This window comes from Rhinolophus hipposideros (assembly GCF_964194185.1).
Source record: "Rhinolophus hipposideros genome assembly, chromosome: 5".
Lineage (NCBI taxonomy): Eukaryota > Metazoa > Chordata > Mammalia > Chiroptera > Rhinolophidae > Rhinolophus > Rhinolophus hipposideros.
The window spans coordinates 64,091,514-64,107,517 of record NC_138051.1 but is presented as its reverse complement, the minus strand read 5'-3'; the positions used below and the strand labels follow the sequence as shown (position 1 = coordinate 64,107,517).

Genomic DNA, 16,004 nt, shown 5'->3' with positions numbered 1-16,004 from the left:
TTAGATATATAATTTCATAGCCATGTACACTATTACCTTTTCTTTTTTTCTTTTTTTACCTTTTCATTTTAAAATGAAATTTTTAAAGTACTGTTCTGAAAGTTAGTACTGCTTCAGATTACCAATACTATGGAATCTACATTCTGAAGCCTAGGTTTAATAATTTACATGTACACACATATAAAGGAAAAAGCAGAAACACATCAAATTGTAAGCATTGGCTAGTAATCTCGCTAGTGGGAATTATATGTGATTTTTTTTTTCTTTTTCTCATTTTGTCCTCTCATATTTTTCTTTTTTGGGGGCAATAAGAGAACTGTTGCCTAACTTTTTGTTTCTTTTTCTTTTTTTCTTTTTGTCTGTTTCTTTTTTTTAGGTTGCCTGACATTTTGAAGCTTCCTTTCTTTTTTAAAATTTGTGATTTTTGTGTGTTTTCATTTAACATCATGTTGTGAGCATTTTCCTGTATCTTTAAATGTTCTTCAATAATATGACTGTTAATGGTTTTAATATAGTTTATTTTAATTGTATTTCATAATTACTTTCTTAAAGCCATTTTTTACACTATTTGTGTATAACAGAAAAACTGCTTGGTTTTGTTACTGGGTATCATGATTAGTTATACCAAACATCAAAGTTTGATTGTTTTGATCTTGTTTTAATTTTTAGCAAGCTTCACTGCCTGCACTTTAGTTCTTGGGATTCAAGCAAAGAGTGGATCGTAGACATGCCTCAGAATGAGGATATTGAAGCCATATGTCTTGGTCACGGATGGGCTGCTGCCGCCACTAGTGCTTTGCTCCTTCGATTGTTTTCTATTGGAGGTGTTCAGAAAGAGATCTTCAGTCTTCCTGGGCCTGTGGTGTCAATGGCAGGACACGGAGAGCAGCTTTTCGTTGTTTATCACAGAGGTAGATTTTTTTCCAGTCTTTTACAATTTTACCATGACCTGAGGTAAATGGAAATTACTTGAGCTTTCTTTTTCTTTTTGTTTTGGATTATATATCTCCTTTTGCATTTATTTTAGTATTGAATCGGAGTAATATTTGAATGTATAGAGTTTTATTGTATTCACTAATAACAATGAAAATGAAAACATTTTATTTATAGAAGAACTGTATTAGAGAAAGAATTTCAAGGTACAGTTTGGTTAATTATAAGAATTTTCAGCATTTAAATGCCTTAAAAACTAAAGTAACTCTAGTGTGAAGGACCAAAACAACTTTGACTTTTTAAAAAGTTGCTGTCTTTTTCTCTCCTCGTATTGAATCCTCACTGCTATGCTTAGACTGGTTTTATCAAGGTTACCAATGATCTATTTATGCGTGTGTGTGTGTTTCCACCAGAAATGCTATCTTCTCGGCTCCTGTGACATTGCTCTCCCAATTCTTTCCTTGTTTATAGCTCCTTCAGCTCCTTTGCTGGCCCTTCCTCCAATGCCAACCTCTTAGCTGGAGGCTGCAGGACTTAGTCATAGCCCCTCTTACCTAGCACTTTCAGTCTTTTGACTGCTTAGCCATAGTAAGAAATACATTCTACATTGCTCTTCTGAACATACCTGTGAATGTAACTGAAAAATAGTGTCATGGACAATATTTACTCTTTGATTTCATTTTTCTTTCAATGCTGGTTAATTTCATGACTCATGGGCCAAGAAATGCAGTTTGAGAAACTAACCTGGGGAAATCATGGGCTCATCATGGCCCATGGTTTTAAATACATGTATGTGTCCATGATTTCTAAATTAATATCACCAGCCCTACTCTTTCTTGTGTCTCCAGACTTGCCCACTTGAAATCTCTATGTAGATTTTTTTTCTTTCTTTCTTTCTTTTTTTAATTAAATTTATTGGGGTGACAATTGTTAGTAAATTTACATAGATTTCAGGTGTACAATTCTGTATTACATCATCTATAAATCCCATTGTGTGTTCACCACCCAGTCAGTTCTCCTTCCATCACCATATATTTGTGTAGTTATGATATATATCTCAAATTTAACTTCGTCATAATAAACCTTTGATATATTTTTTACCTCCAAACTTGCTTCTTACTTAGTTACCCCATTTCACTAAATGGCATACTGTCAATCCAACTGCTCAAGCCAGGAATGTAAAAGTTAGTCTTCTCTTACCCTCACCCCACATATCCACTCCATCAGTAAGATGATATCATCGTGTCAGTTCTTTGGAATAGCACATTCCAAATCTATCTCTTTACCTCCTCCTTAAACCTCCAGTCCAACCCAGATGTCATCCCTTGAGCTATTGTAACAGCCTCCTAACTAGTTTTTCATTCTTGCATTCTGTAATCTGTTCTCCACATAGCAGCCTGGGTGATCTGTTAAAAACACCAACCTCTTCTTCTCAGATTCGTCTGATGACTTCCTGTTGCTTTTAAATGAAAATTAAACTTATCGCAGCTGACAGGACTCTCTACATGATTTGACATATGCCTGCCTCTTCAACTTCATCTTTTGCCACTTTTCTCCTGTTATCATTCTGGCCATACTGGCTTCTTTGTGTTCTTCAAACTCACGAGCTTGTTCCCACCTTAGGACCTTGTCATTAGCTGTTTCCTTTGTCTTCCTGACATTTGGATGGCTGGCTCCAACTTGCAATTCACATCTCGGCTTATATTTCGTTTTCTGAAGGAGGCTACCTCCGACTATCCAATCTAAAGTAGCCACTCAGTCTGGCACTCTATATCACATGATTATTTTAACTCTTTGCTGAAACTTAGCATTTTTTTGTTCTTTTTCTTATTTGTTTCTTAATTCGTTTGTCTTCCACCTGAATATGAATTTCATAAGAGCAGTGACTTTGTCTTGTTAACCATTGTAGCCCCAGTGCCTGGCACAAAGTAAACTCGCTGTAAATATTTCTTGAGTGACGAATTACCACTTAATAACCACTTTATATAAATAGTCCATGTAACATAGTCTTCTGGTTCTGATACCCGAATAGTGCCTCAGTCAGGTGGGTTATCAGGAAAAAGTAGTGCTAGTTAACCTAAGAAACAAAGTCAATCTACGTCACAGAAATTAATTTACATTGTGTTATAGCTAAATAAGCTGTGATACCTGATTTATACTTACATTTTATTTTACCAGGAACAGGATTTGATGGGGATCAGTGCCTTGGAGTCCAACTGCTAGAGCTGGGGAGAAAGAAGAAACAAGTTTTGCATGGTGACCCTCTTCCTCTTACGAGGAAATCCTACCTTGTATGGGTTGGGTTTTCAGCTGAAGGCAAGACAAATTCATTTACTTATATTAAAGATATTTTGAAAGAAGAACATTGTTTCATTACTTTTTCCTGATTAATTTCTTTATAGATAAATTATCTACATTTTATGTTTACATTTCTTTATTTTAATATGTTGACAAAACTAGAAACGAATTGTTAGGCAAGGTAGCCGTTGTCTTATGCGCAAGGTCTCTTTTTTATGAGAATTTTTTTATTAGAAAACTTAAAAAGCAATATATTTTTCTGAAAGTTTATTAACTTAGCAAGGAGGAGATACAAATCAATGTTAAAGTTGTGGCTATTCTGGCAGATTCTACACAAAAATAAGGAATTTTCTGTTGCTGCACTGTCTACTACCATAACCACTAGCCACATGTGGCTGTTGAGCACTTGAAATTTGGCTAGTCTGAATTGAGATGTGCTCTAAGTATAAAATACTCTGCCAGTTTTGAGCACCTTAGTATGAAAAAGAGAATATAAAATCTCATTAATAATCTTTTACATTGATTACATGTTAAAATGATTATATTTTGGAATTAATAAAATGTATTATTAGAATTCACTTTTTTCTCCCTTTTCTCAGGTGGCACTAGGAAATTAAAAATTACGCTTGTGGCTCACATATTTCTGTTGGACAGTGCTATTGTAAAATCATGTAATAGTGACTTATGACAGGATTTGAAGGGCTCTGAGGAGTGCCTTATTTGAAGGAGCCTGTTAACCCTGTCTCCTGGCTTAAATATTTCTATTGGAGATTCTTGACCTTTGGTTAAATCATTAGAAACTCCAGTTGTCTCTTTAAAACATCAACCATTTCTGGATGTGTTTTCTGTTGGGATGTTATTGATCATTTATACTTCAGTAATGTGACCATTAATAACTTCCATTCATTTAGCTTTATTGTTTTCCCCAATTACCAATTAGATCTAGACTCTGAGGAAACTGCTCTTTGCAGAGTGAGAGGGCTATGAAGTCAGAGAGAAGAAAAGGGGTAATTAGGGAATTTGCTGTGCACTTCCCGAGATGGGAGCAGAGAAAGCTGGGAACAGGGATGATTTTTGTTTCCTAGGTAAGAACTGCTTACCTAGGAGTGGGGGCCAGGCCTGTGACAGAACAGAGGCCAAGAAAGAGGGGAGGAAGAAGAGTATTAAAGATCGCGTCTCTATAGCCTCACCTGGTAGATGTTCTGGGACTTTTCCAAGTCTTTCTTCACCCAGGAGGCTTCAGATTCAAGCTTAATTTTTTTTTTTTACTGAAATTGGATTTTAAAAACTTTGCTGTATTCCAGCAGGTGGCATAGTTTTCACTGAAACTATCCTTTTTTTTTTTTCTTTATTTGGGTAAATTTCGGTCATAACTTAGGCATTTTTCCCCCCTTTCTTCAGTTAGGTCTTCTCTACATGGTTAATGGAATTTCGTGAGACGTTAAGTTGGATTATTTGCTTTTTTGTTTTGTTTTGCTTCTTGCTTTTGAATTGAAAGTTGAATCATTGATATGTATCTTTAAAATAGCATTTATTTAACAAATACATAGCTTTGTCTCCAAGTGGTTTGTTTTTCTGTTGATGTTTAGGAACCCCCTGTTTTGTGGATTCAGAAGGCATTGTTCGAATGCTTAACAGAGGGCTTGGTAATACGTGGACTCCTGTATGTAATACAAGAGAACACTGCAAAGGAAAGTCTGATCACTACTGGGTGGTTGGTATACATGAAAATCCCCAGCAACTGAGGTAGGCTATTATAAAATGCTTTTTAAAGTGTATTTTTTATTTGTCTTTCACCTTAGTTCATTTACTTGCTTTCCATATTCACTAAATCAGAAATTTGTTTATATTCACTTTGAAGTTTTCAACCAATTGCTTCACTTAGAGCTTATTATCTTCTTAATTTAATTTAATATTACAACCGTAAGTTTTCATGGTGAGACCTTTTCTTTACTGACAGGTGCATTCCTTGTAAAGGTTCTCGGTTTCCTCCCACCCTTCCACGCCCTGCTGTGGCTGTATTATCCTTTAAGCTTCCTTACTGTCAGATTGCAACAGAGAAAGGACAAATGGAGGTATGTGAAAATCTAACCTTGACACTCTAAATTGGATAATGCACTACCTGTGACATGGACATTTAAAAATTATCCTGATTAAAAAAAAAAAAATCCTGATGACCAGTGTTGAGTATTCATTACTTTATAATTAGATAGAGAGAGGTAGCAAGGAAGGTCACCAGAGCACCTGACTGCCACCACTTCCAGGGACTATCTGTGAAGTGGGTGGGTATTACTGGCGGTGCCTCACTGGCACCCTTAGGGGTGGGCCAGTCCCGAGAGGGCCAGCTTCCATAAATGTTGTGCCATAGGCACCTGGCTTGGTTCACCCTAGGCCCAGCCCTGCATCATCAAAAGTCATTTGAAATCTTGCAACTGGTTATTCTAAACAAGAAGCAAATTGGCTTCTAAAAAACTAGTTTTCCAAGTTCTCTGAGCGTTAACTATAATAGCTAGGAAACTGTTTAAAAGCCTGTATTTCTCCCCGTTTTTTAAGGATAGAAGTTGAGGTCAAGCCATAATATCACATTAGAATTTGAATTGTGAGATAAGCTATAGAACGGAGTATTTCAGAAAACATTTTATTCAGAAACTGGTATCTTAAGATAAATGTTTAACACAGTCACCACGCTGATAATTGACTAAGCATTTTTTTCCACTTCTGTAGGAACAGTATTGGCGTTCAGTAATGTTTCATAACCATCTGGATTATTTAGCTAACCATGATTATGAATATGAAGAGAACACTAAAAATCAAGCAATAAAACAACAACAGGAACTTTTAATAAAAATGTTTGCTGTAAGTAAAATACATATACTGAAAAAATTAAAGTTAAATGCTTTTCTAAGGTTGAATCTCTTAAAGGCATGTGAATTGGCACCGAGTTCTACAACATAGAATTTCTTAAGTTGTATCCGGTGGTGTTTGTCTACCTTACAAGTTCTGTTTTCCAGTTGATGTTGCATTTAAAATATTTAAAACATTACCTTGTATCTAAGATCATGGGTAGTAATATACTGTCCTGGTACAACCTCCCGTTGGGTTTTGCCCACTGCACTGTTTTAATGGGACCTCCAAAACATTTTGACACTTAATAAAGTTTAAGAAGCAGGAGCTCTAGCTCCTGCTCTTATCACGTGCAACAAATAAAGTTCCCAGGCTTTTACACTTCCAAGGGTGGGCAGGCTGAAGAACTTTCTTAAGGCTTTTAGATAGGCCTGCCTTTTGTCATCCTCTTAGGCAACTGCATATGGTAAAAGTTTGTCTATAGCCACTGACCAGGTTTGGTGCCTTAGATATTTAAGTACCTTTATCTTTGGAGAGAAATGAACTGTTTGAATCTTAACGTTCATGCTTATGCCCTCAGTCCAGGTTGGTTTACGGACAAGAGTATAATATAATTTCTTCTCTGCTCATCTTACACTTGACTGGAAGCCCATCGAGGACAGTGGCCATGTCAGGCACTGACGTGGTATCTAATTTATAGTAGACCTCAGTTTTTCTTGAGAGAGTAAAAGGTCCAGACTTTTAATTTTCAAGTTGAAGGAAAAGGGTTCTGAAGGAAAAGTGATGTCAAACACCACAGAGCTAATTGTAGCTAGTCTACAAAAGGCATAATCACTGCTGTCACCTCTGTGCAACATTTCCTTGAGTTTAGTATTAAAGATATTTGATTAGTTTATTGCAGAGTAAGTTTTGTTCCTTTTATAAAGTGTCATTTGTGGTCTAGGAACTAGTAACTTCCTACAACACATTTAAGGGAACACACTTATTTACCATTTAGCCTTAGAGGAGCTTTTCCTCTGAAGCAGGGTAGTAGTAACTTTGGGGGCTAGTCTTCTTTAACATTCTCGGCGCCCTGGGAAATGCCTGTAGTTCAGCCTCGTTACTGTGAGAACCATACTACAGCAGGTTCTCAAGTAACATCATTTCATTCAAAGTCAATATGTTATAACTGATAAGAAAAAACAATCAATTCCTGGCCCAGGCCAATATCCATGTGGAGTTTGCACGTTCTCCCCATGTCTGTGTGGGTTTTCTCCAGGGACGCCGGTTTCCTCCTATGTGCACGTAAGGTGAATTGGGTGTCTACACTGGCCCAGTCTCAGTGAGTGGGTGTGGGAATGAGTGTCCCTGTGATGGAAGGGTATCCTGTCCAGGATGGGGTCCCGCCTTGTACCCTGAGCTGCTAGAATAGTCTCTGGCCATCCACCATCCTAAACTGGAATAAGCAGGTTGCAAAGTAATTACTGTTTTTATTTATATTTCGTAAATACAGAAGGTGCCAAAACATGTATACACATTTTAAGAAAGGAAATAACTATTAAAATTGTAATAATATGTACCGATAGAAGATGAATACAAGTCATGTGGATGCATTTTTTTGGCACCCACAGTGTATCGATAGCACTTATTTCAGAATTTAATATGAGAAGTTTAGTGATGCTATTGTGACCAGAAATACGGGGTAGAAACTTATGGTAAAATTGATTTGTTATACATTCTTTAGCTTAATGTCACAGTTTCCTAGACCCTACCAACCACATTAAGTGAGGGCTTACTGTACTCTTTTTCATTTCTAAATGCCCCCTGAGGCAGAGTACTACCCTGATTGAGAAGTACTGCTGATAGATAAGTGATACTAGAAAGTTTGAGAAGGATATGCAGGTGAATATCTAAAGCTTCTGTGCTAATGGATCAGACGTGGATGTCTAAGTAACAAAATAATCCTTTTACACTATGAATTATGAGACCCTTGGTAGTCTTCAAAGTTTTAATTTCCTCATATTGTACTTGAGTTGCCTCACTTTGTGTTGTCAAAATTCATACCAAAAGAAAAGTAGTGAGTGTTTTCTAAGAGATGTTAAATGAATGCCCTTTGTTTTATATTATTAAGTATAAAAAAAATTGAGTGAGAAAAAGGAAGTTATTTGTTAACTTGAAAATTGTATAACTCTTTCTGGTAGTTGAAAATCATGGACATCAGACTTAAAAACTGCTGGATAAATCTACTTGCCCCCACCCAAATTCACTTAGTAGCATTTGTGTGCCAATTCTAAGTAAAGTAATAATAAATCATTTACAATTCATTCCTTCTTTGAATTTGCTACTCTTATTTGGTGAGGGTGGGAAAACAAATTTGAATTTTAAAGGAATCTCTTACTTTCCTTGCAACTAATAGCCTGAAATGATATGCTGTATTTCATTGAATCTGAACTACTATTGATTGTAAAATGCACCGTTATTTTATTCATTTAAGCCATGAGACAGAAAACAAATGTTCCCAATTAACTGATCCACCATCCACTGTAAGACACTTTCCAATTTTAGAGATGTTAAAATGTGTACAAATGTGCATCTTATAATCAATGAGATATGGTATCTAGAATACTGTTTTCTCAGTTTTACCAGTAGTTTCCTTCCTTTATTTTAAAAAAGTTTTACTTCAAGTGATTTAATTTTGTTTTGTTTTGTTTTTCTTTCTGGGTTAGCTTTCCTGTAAACTGGAGCGGGAATTTCGTTGTGTGGAACTTGCTGATCTAATGACTCAAAATGCTGTGAATTTAGCCATTAAGTATGCTTCTCGTTCTCGGAGATTAATATTGGCCGAAAGACTTAGTGAACTGGCTGTAGAGAAGGCAGCAGAATTGGCCACAGCCCAGGTGGAAGAGGAGGAAGTAGAAGAAGATTTCAGGAAAAAGCTGAATGCTGGGTAAGAAATATTGAGTTGTTTGAATTTTTCTTTTCCATTCTGAATATTAACTTGCTCTTTGCATGTAGTTCTTTATTAAATAATATTATTGTCTTTTAGTTATAGTAATACTGCTACAGAGTGGAGCCAGCCAATGCTCAGAAATCAAGTTGAAGGAGAAGCAGAGGACACTGGAGAAGCTGATGATATAGAAGAAAAATCAGAAATACGTAAGCATGGTAGGATACGTTTTTAAGACAATTTAAAGATGAGAAATGTCATGTGTGGGGCTTTCCCTAATTTACTTGTCTACGAAAATTGAATGCAATAGTCCTCCCTTATCCATGGTATTGCTTTCTGCAGTTTCAGTGACCTGCAGTCAGTTACGGTCTGAAATTTTAAATGGAAAATTCCAGAAATACACAGTTCATAAGTTTTAAATTGTGTTGTCCTGGGTAGCGTGATGAAATTTCGTGCTGTCCTGATCCTCTCACCCGGGACATGAGTCATCCCTTTGTCCACTGTATTAGTAGTCACTTAGTCACTCAGGTATCAGATCAATTGTGGTATCGCAGTGTCTGTGTTCAAGTAACCCTCATTTTACTTAATAATGGCCCCAAAGCGTAAGAGTAGTGATCCTGGCAATTCGGATAAGCCAAAGAGAATCCATAAAGTGCTTCCTTTAAGTGAAAAGGTAAAAGTTCTCGACTTCATACAGAAAGAAAAAAATTGTATGCTGAGGTTGCTAAAAATCTACCGTTTTCCCCAAAATAAGACCTAGCTGGACAATCAGCTCTAATGCATTTTTTAGAGCAAAAATTAATATAAGACCTGGTCTTATTTTACTATAATATAAGACCAGGTCTTTATAACATAACGTAACATAACATAACATAAAACATAAACATACCAGGTCTTATATTAATATTTGCTTCAAAAGATGCAGTAGAGCTGATTGTCTGGCTAGGTCTTATTTTCGGGGAAACAGGGTATAGTAAGAAAGGATTTTCTATCTGTGAAATTGTGATGAAGGAAAAAGAAATTCATGCTAGTGTTGTTGTTGCACCTCAGACTGCAAAAGTTACAGCCACAATGTGTGATAAGTGCTTAGCTAAGATGGAAAAGGCATTAAATTTGTGAGTGAAAGGCATGAACAGAGAACATATTCTGATTGAGGCAACATGTTGCGCCAGAAAACATGGAGCCTTTAGAGGCTTCAGCAAGGGTCCTCTGAAACGAATGACCACATCACATAACTTTTATTACAGTATATTGTTGTAATTCTTTTATTACTAGTTATTCTTGCTAATCTCTTTCTGTGCCTAATTTATAAACAAAATTTCACCATGATATGTGTGGGAAAAAACATAGTACAGGTAGAGTTCGATACTACCTCCGTTTTGGGCGTCCATGGGGATCTTAGAACATATCCCTTATATATAAAGGGGGATTGCTGTACCCATACTTTTTCAAGACATCTTTGGTGTCTGATTGTTCATTATAGAGGATGACTTTATCTTTCTATTTATATTTTATTATCTTAATTATTCTATAGGACAGAACCCATTTTCCAAAAGTGCAAATTCTTCTGATGTGCCAGCTGTTAAGTCAGGTAAGAAAAATCTGTGATTTCATAATATCAAGGAAATGTTATAAGCAGTCTTTAGAGTAATACATCTACTCAAATACACCTTATCCTTTAGGACCTGTTTATTTTCATATTGTTCTATTTTTTTGTTTGTTTGTTTTGTTTATCAGAAATGTTGTTTGTGAAACTATGTTCACTTAATAAATATTTATTAAATGCCTATTGTGTGTCACATATTTGACTAGATGGGGGATTCCGAAGTCAATCAGACATGCATGGTTGATCCCTGTATAAACTCTATAGTACCAGTTGACTTCTTAAACTATGTACATATATTGCTTTTGTTAAAAAATTGTCTTTAAAAATGTGTACAGAGTATTAAAAGAGCAGATAACAGGTGGCTATAATTTACTCAATGGTAGAGTTTGGGTCTGGTCCCCAAGGAAGGCCTCATGGAGTGTTTGAAACAGAGACCTGAACAATGACTAAGTTGGCTAGGCAGAGGTGGGTGGGAGCAGACGCAGAGGAAAAACATGTGGGCTTAAAGAACAGAAACCTATAAGAGTGGTGTGAATAGCACAGAGCAGAGAAAAAGTGGTGCTGAATGGTTTTGGAACAATGGACAGGAGCCAAATCGTGCCGATCCATGTAGGCCCTGGTAAGCATTTTGATCTTAGTTCTAGGGACAAAGGTCACTGGGAGGCTGTAGGTTTTAAAAGCGGGCATAGCATGGCACACTGCAGAGGAGGAATGCATATGAAGAAGCTGATGAGGCAGTCCAAGTGAGATCGAATAGTGGCTTGGACTAGTGGTGGTGATGCTAGAAAGAATGGGAAGAACTGAAGAGGTACTTCTGAAGATGATGTGGAAAGTGTGGAAGTTCAGGTGTGAGGAATGACTCTTAGTACTTGAGTGAACGATGGTGCCATTTATTGAGTCAGGAAACACTAGGGAAATGCAGGAGTGGATAGAAGGAGGATGAATTACAATTTGGTCAGGAGTTCAGGGAAGTGGTATGTCTGGGATGGAAATATAAAATGAAAATCGTTAGCAATTTAAATTGCAGTAAGTATAGCAATTTAAACCATGGGCATAGGCGAAGGAGCATCAGGGGAGGATGTAAAGTGAGAAGAAAAATGAGCTTAGGCCTCGGGTATCCCCAACATTTAAACATCAGGTCGTGGAGAAGGAGGAAGGGGAACCATCAGAAGAGAATGAGACCAGTGCGGAAGGAGGTAAGGCAGGATAAGGCGGTATCTCAGAAGACAAGGAAGGAGACAGTATAAGAAGAAGGAAACACTCAGCTATGTGGATTGCCATTGAGAGGCCAGATAAGGTGACAACAGAAAAGTATCCACCAGGTTTGGCCACATAGAGTTTTACTGGGTTCTTAGCAAGAGCAGCTTCTGTACGGTAGTAGAGCTGGAAGCCATACTATACTGGAGGTGAGGAAATGAGAATAGCCATGTAGACAGCTCTTGAGAAATTTGGCCATATAGGGAAGGTGAGGAAAAAAATGGCTGAGGGGATGTGGGGTAGAGAGAGTTTGTTTGTTTGTTTGTTTAGTTGAGGAGCCAATAAAGAGGGAAAAGTCAAAGGTGTTGTAGCCATTGATAGGACAAGTTTCTTGACAAAGCAGGAAGGGGTGGGATTTAGAGCACAAGGAGAAGAATTACTAACCTTAGCGAAAACAAGGCACCATTCTTCATGGAAACAGGAGAAAAGGATAGATAGGTCTGTCCATACTGTGTACAGTGGCAAATTGGGATAGTTACCATCTAAAAGCTTTTGTTTAGGAAATAGGGAGGAGGTCACATATAGTTGTTAATAGTTTTAAAGTTACAAAGTACATTTATTTTCATATAATAAAGATTAAAATATTCTGTGTATTATTATAGAAGTCTTCTATGTTTTACCACTATTAAGTGAGGGTTTCTTCCTTTGAAAGGTGCAGTTACCTCTAGCAGCCAAGGACGAGTAAACCCCTTTAAGGTAAACTCTTTACAGCGATATTTTCTATTATTTAAATACATTTCCATACAGAAATATTTTCAAACCACCCCAGTGACCCTCCTGAGACTTGGAGGCATTAAGGATTAAAGCAGATCTTGTGACAACAGTGACGAAAGCAGCACTGGTTCACACTTGCACTAAGAGTTATGTTTTCACTTATCTTCTAAGTACATGTTGTTTTGAAAGGTACTCCGTGTTTTTCTTGGGGATGCGGTATTTGAGAAAGAATATGTGCAATGATCTTAATTTGGATTGCACCAAATCTATTCAGTTCCAAAATGAGACTACGGTACAAACAAGTGTAAAGGAAAAGTAAATCTCTTGGGATTTTTTTTTCTTCTTCAACACAAAATGCTAATACGAGTTTTCTCTGTAGGTATCAGCCAGTTCGAAAGAGCCAGCCACGTCAGTGAATTCAGCACGTTCTAATATTTTAGATAACATGAACAAATCGTACAAGAAATCTGCACTTAATCGAGCTGCAAGTAATGAAAAGTCTCCGGTTATAAAGCCTCTAGTTCCAAAGCCAAAGTCGAAGCAGGTACCAATTCAACTACCCATGTCTGCAATAAGCAGCACGCGATCTGTCTAACTTTAGTTTTGTTCACTGCTTCAGGTATGGGACAGGAGGCTCTAATTGTTTATAATTGATTGTCCAGTGAGGGTACTGGTTCTCAATTCTGGTTTTGCTTCAGAATCACTTTTTTAAAACATATATATACCCAGGCCCTAGGGACACTGAGGCATGTATCTGTATTTTTAAAAAAATTTCCCAGATGGTTCTGTTGCATATCCCTATTTAATGATGACTGGTATAGTACCTAGGTCTTATCAGTCCTTGTTCTGTATTCTGATTTTGCTTCCCAAATTTTATGCCAGATTTGGTATTTCATCTCAGATTTGTCATCATTAAAATATGTCTATTGTTTATCTCTTGGAATTTGAAGTACAGTGTTTTTGGGTCTCGTGTATATATGCATGTTTATTTTCAACTGAGAACCTCAGGACTTCACATGTTGATCTAAGAATTCTAAATAATTATAAATATTTTTCGACATTTCCCAAAACTTGTAACATAAAATCATACTAGATTTTGTTGCAGTATTTATTATGTTTATTTTTACAGGCATCTGCAGCATCCTATTTCCAGAAAAGAACTTCCCAAGCTGATAAGACTGAGGAAGTGAAAGAAGAAAACCCTAAAAATTCATCATCTGAAACCCCAGTTCTGTGTCCTGAAAACAATGAAAATCAAAGGTCGGTACAGAGAAATTTAGTATCCTCAAGATGCAGTATCCCAAAAAAAAGCATACAGAAGTAGCAATGCAAAATTATGCAACTTTGTTATTCATTATTATAAATAGTATATTGGCATTGATAGTGGGCATTCTGAACACTTTAAGGAAGCCACAAATATTAATGCCTATTTACACTACTTATTAAAGTATGCCTTGGTAAATTATATATATGTTTTAAATTATAGGTACTTTTTTTAGGATACTGTATTTTATAATTAGTTCGTTTGTTAAAATATATATTATAGTTACATGGGAGAAACATAGTCAAAAGGTATGTAATGAAAAATAAATCTCTTTCCTATCTACCCTGTTGCCCTCTCTACAATTAGTCGCTGCAACAAGTTTCTTATATAGTTTTCTAGAATTAATCTATGCATGTACAAACACTCATATTTGTCTGTTTTTTTAGTTTTATAAAAATGATAGTGTACGTGTTTTATACCTTGCTTTTTTCCCACTTAACAGCAACTTTTGCAGGTTATTTCATATTAACTTCATAAAGAGTTTCTTTTATCTTTTCATATTCATTGAATGAATGTACTATAGTTTACTTACTTTTGTACTGGTAGAAAAAGGTATTTTACTAGTACAAATAGTACTGCAGTGAATAACTTTATATGGATATAATTTCTCGCATATACATGTAGCTATGGATTCCTGTATGGTTCAAGTTAATGTGTACTTGTAATTCTAATAGAAACTGCTAGATTGTTCTGTATTGATGTTGTATCATTTTATACATCTCAGCAATATGAGAGTTCCGTTTGTCCATATCCTATTTGTCCACTTTGCAGAATGTTACTAAATTTCTTGATCTGTTATGCTAGATTTATTTAAAATGCATCAGTTAAATTGAAAACGTCACCATTTCATTTTTAACATATATCTCATTTGATCAGTAGCTCACGGTAACCAGTTTAATTTGAGGGGGTAGCTATGGTTTTCATTTTTCCTATTTTCTGAATTTAGATACTAAACAGTGAAATTTTTATTTAAGAAGATTCCATTTTCATATTATCAATTGTCTATACAGGAAAAGAGTGCTCAATAAATATTAAATATTTGCATTAAACCTTCACTTGACCTAAAGATAGTTTTTGTCAGAAGTGAAATCTAATAATTGACAAGTGTGCCATGTCCATATTTTATATAATGATACACACTCCCAGGTCAGCCGTGAGAGCCAGGGTAAGAGAATGAGTAAGGAATCTGAGAGAGTCCTAAAGATTTTAAATAGCTTGTTTGGGAAGTGGAGAAAGAGCCTATCAAGGCTACATGGGAGAATTTTACGAGCCAGAGGGGCTAAGTGAAATTGCAAACCTTGAGCCTGTCAACATTCATAAAAGAATTTAAAGTGCAGAATCCATGGTTGCTGCACATGGAAAATACAAGTGTGAGTAATGCTTTTGAATTGACCTTACAAAGAATTTCTCAGTTCATTATTCTAGTAGTCTCCAGGCACTTTAAGTAATATGTAATATGAATATTAGCAAATGTAATTAATTGTATCTCTTTTATATAGACATACAAAGACTAATGGTTAATTACTAACCTGAAAAAATCGTACTTTTAACGATGTCTTAACTATAAAATTTATTCACATAATTGTGCTATTTTAGGCAAAAGACTGGATTCCAGATGTGGCTGGAAGAAAACAGAAGTAATATTTTGTCTGACAATCCTGACTTGTCAGATGAAGCAGACATAATTAAAAAAGGAATGCTTCAATTTAGAGTATTGTCAGCTGAAGAAAGGAAGGTAAGGATAATTGTGCTGAGATTGAGATCTTAATGAATTCCCAAGTTTTAAAAATTCTTATAGAATATGTTTTTCTGTTTTTGAAAATTGAATACAGGCTGGTAAACTTTTGGTGGAGAGGAAATTAAATAACAGAAATGTCAGCATTGAACATATGGATATGTAATAGTTATTATTTCGTACTAATTTTATTTTGGGGCAGGTATACTATTTCCATTTGTGTAAGTTCCTGCGTGTTATAAATTAAGGGAATACGCCAAGAAAAAGTGCAATACTTGGGGGGTAGCATGGTGCTAATAACATCAAGGTTGCCGGTTCGATCCCCATACAGGCCACTGTGAGCTGCTCATACATACATACATACACA

General features: G+C 36.0%; 1 protein-coding gene across 3 annotated transcripts in view; it reads left to right on the top strand.

The window, feature by feature from the left end:
* WDHD1 (WD repeat and HMG-box DNA binding protein 1) overlaps positions 1-16,004 on the top strand; it is a 47,558-nt gene that overhangs the window by 27,642 nt on the left and 3,912 nt on the right. For 2 of the 3 annotated variants that reach the window (XM_081048298.1, XM_081048300.1), the window contains 12 exons: positions 670-911; positions 3,112-3,249; positions 4,821-4,977; positions 5,192-5,306; positions 5,956-6,087; positions 8,781-9,001; positions 9,101-9,219; positions 10,536-10,592; positions 12,517-12,560; positions 12,958-13,122; positions 13,708-13,838; positions 15,499-15,637. In XM_081048298.1, the coding sequence (XP_080904424.1) occupies positions 670-911; positions 3,112-3,249; positions 4,821-4,977; positions 5,192-5,306; positions 5,956-6,087; positions 8,781-9,001; positions 9,101-9,219; positions 10,536-10,592; positions 12,517-12,560; positions 12,958-13,122; positions 13,708-13,838; positions 15,499-15,637 (1,660 nt within the window). The remainder of the gene's footprint in view (positions 1-669; positions 912-3,111; positions 3,250-4,820; positions 4,978-5,191; positions 5,307-5,955; positions 6,088-8,780; positions 9,002-9,100; positions 9,220-10,535; positions 10,593-12,516; positions 12,561-12,957; positions 13,123-13,707; positions 13,839-15,498; positions 15,638-16,004) is intronic. The other variant, XM_081048299.1, reaches the window with a different exon arrangement.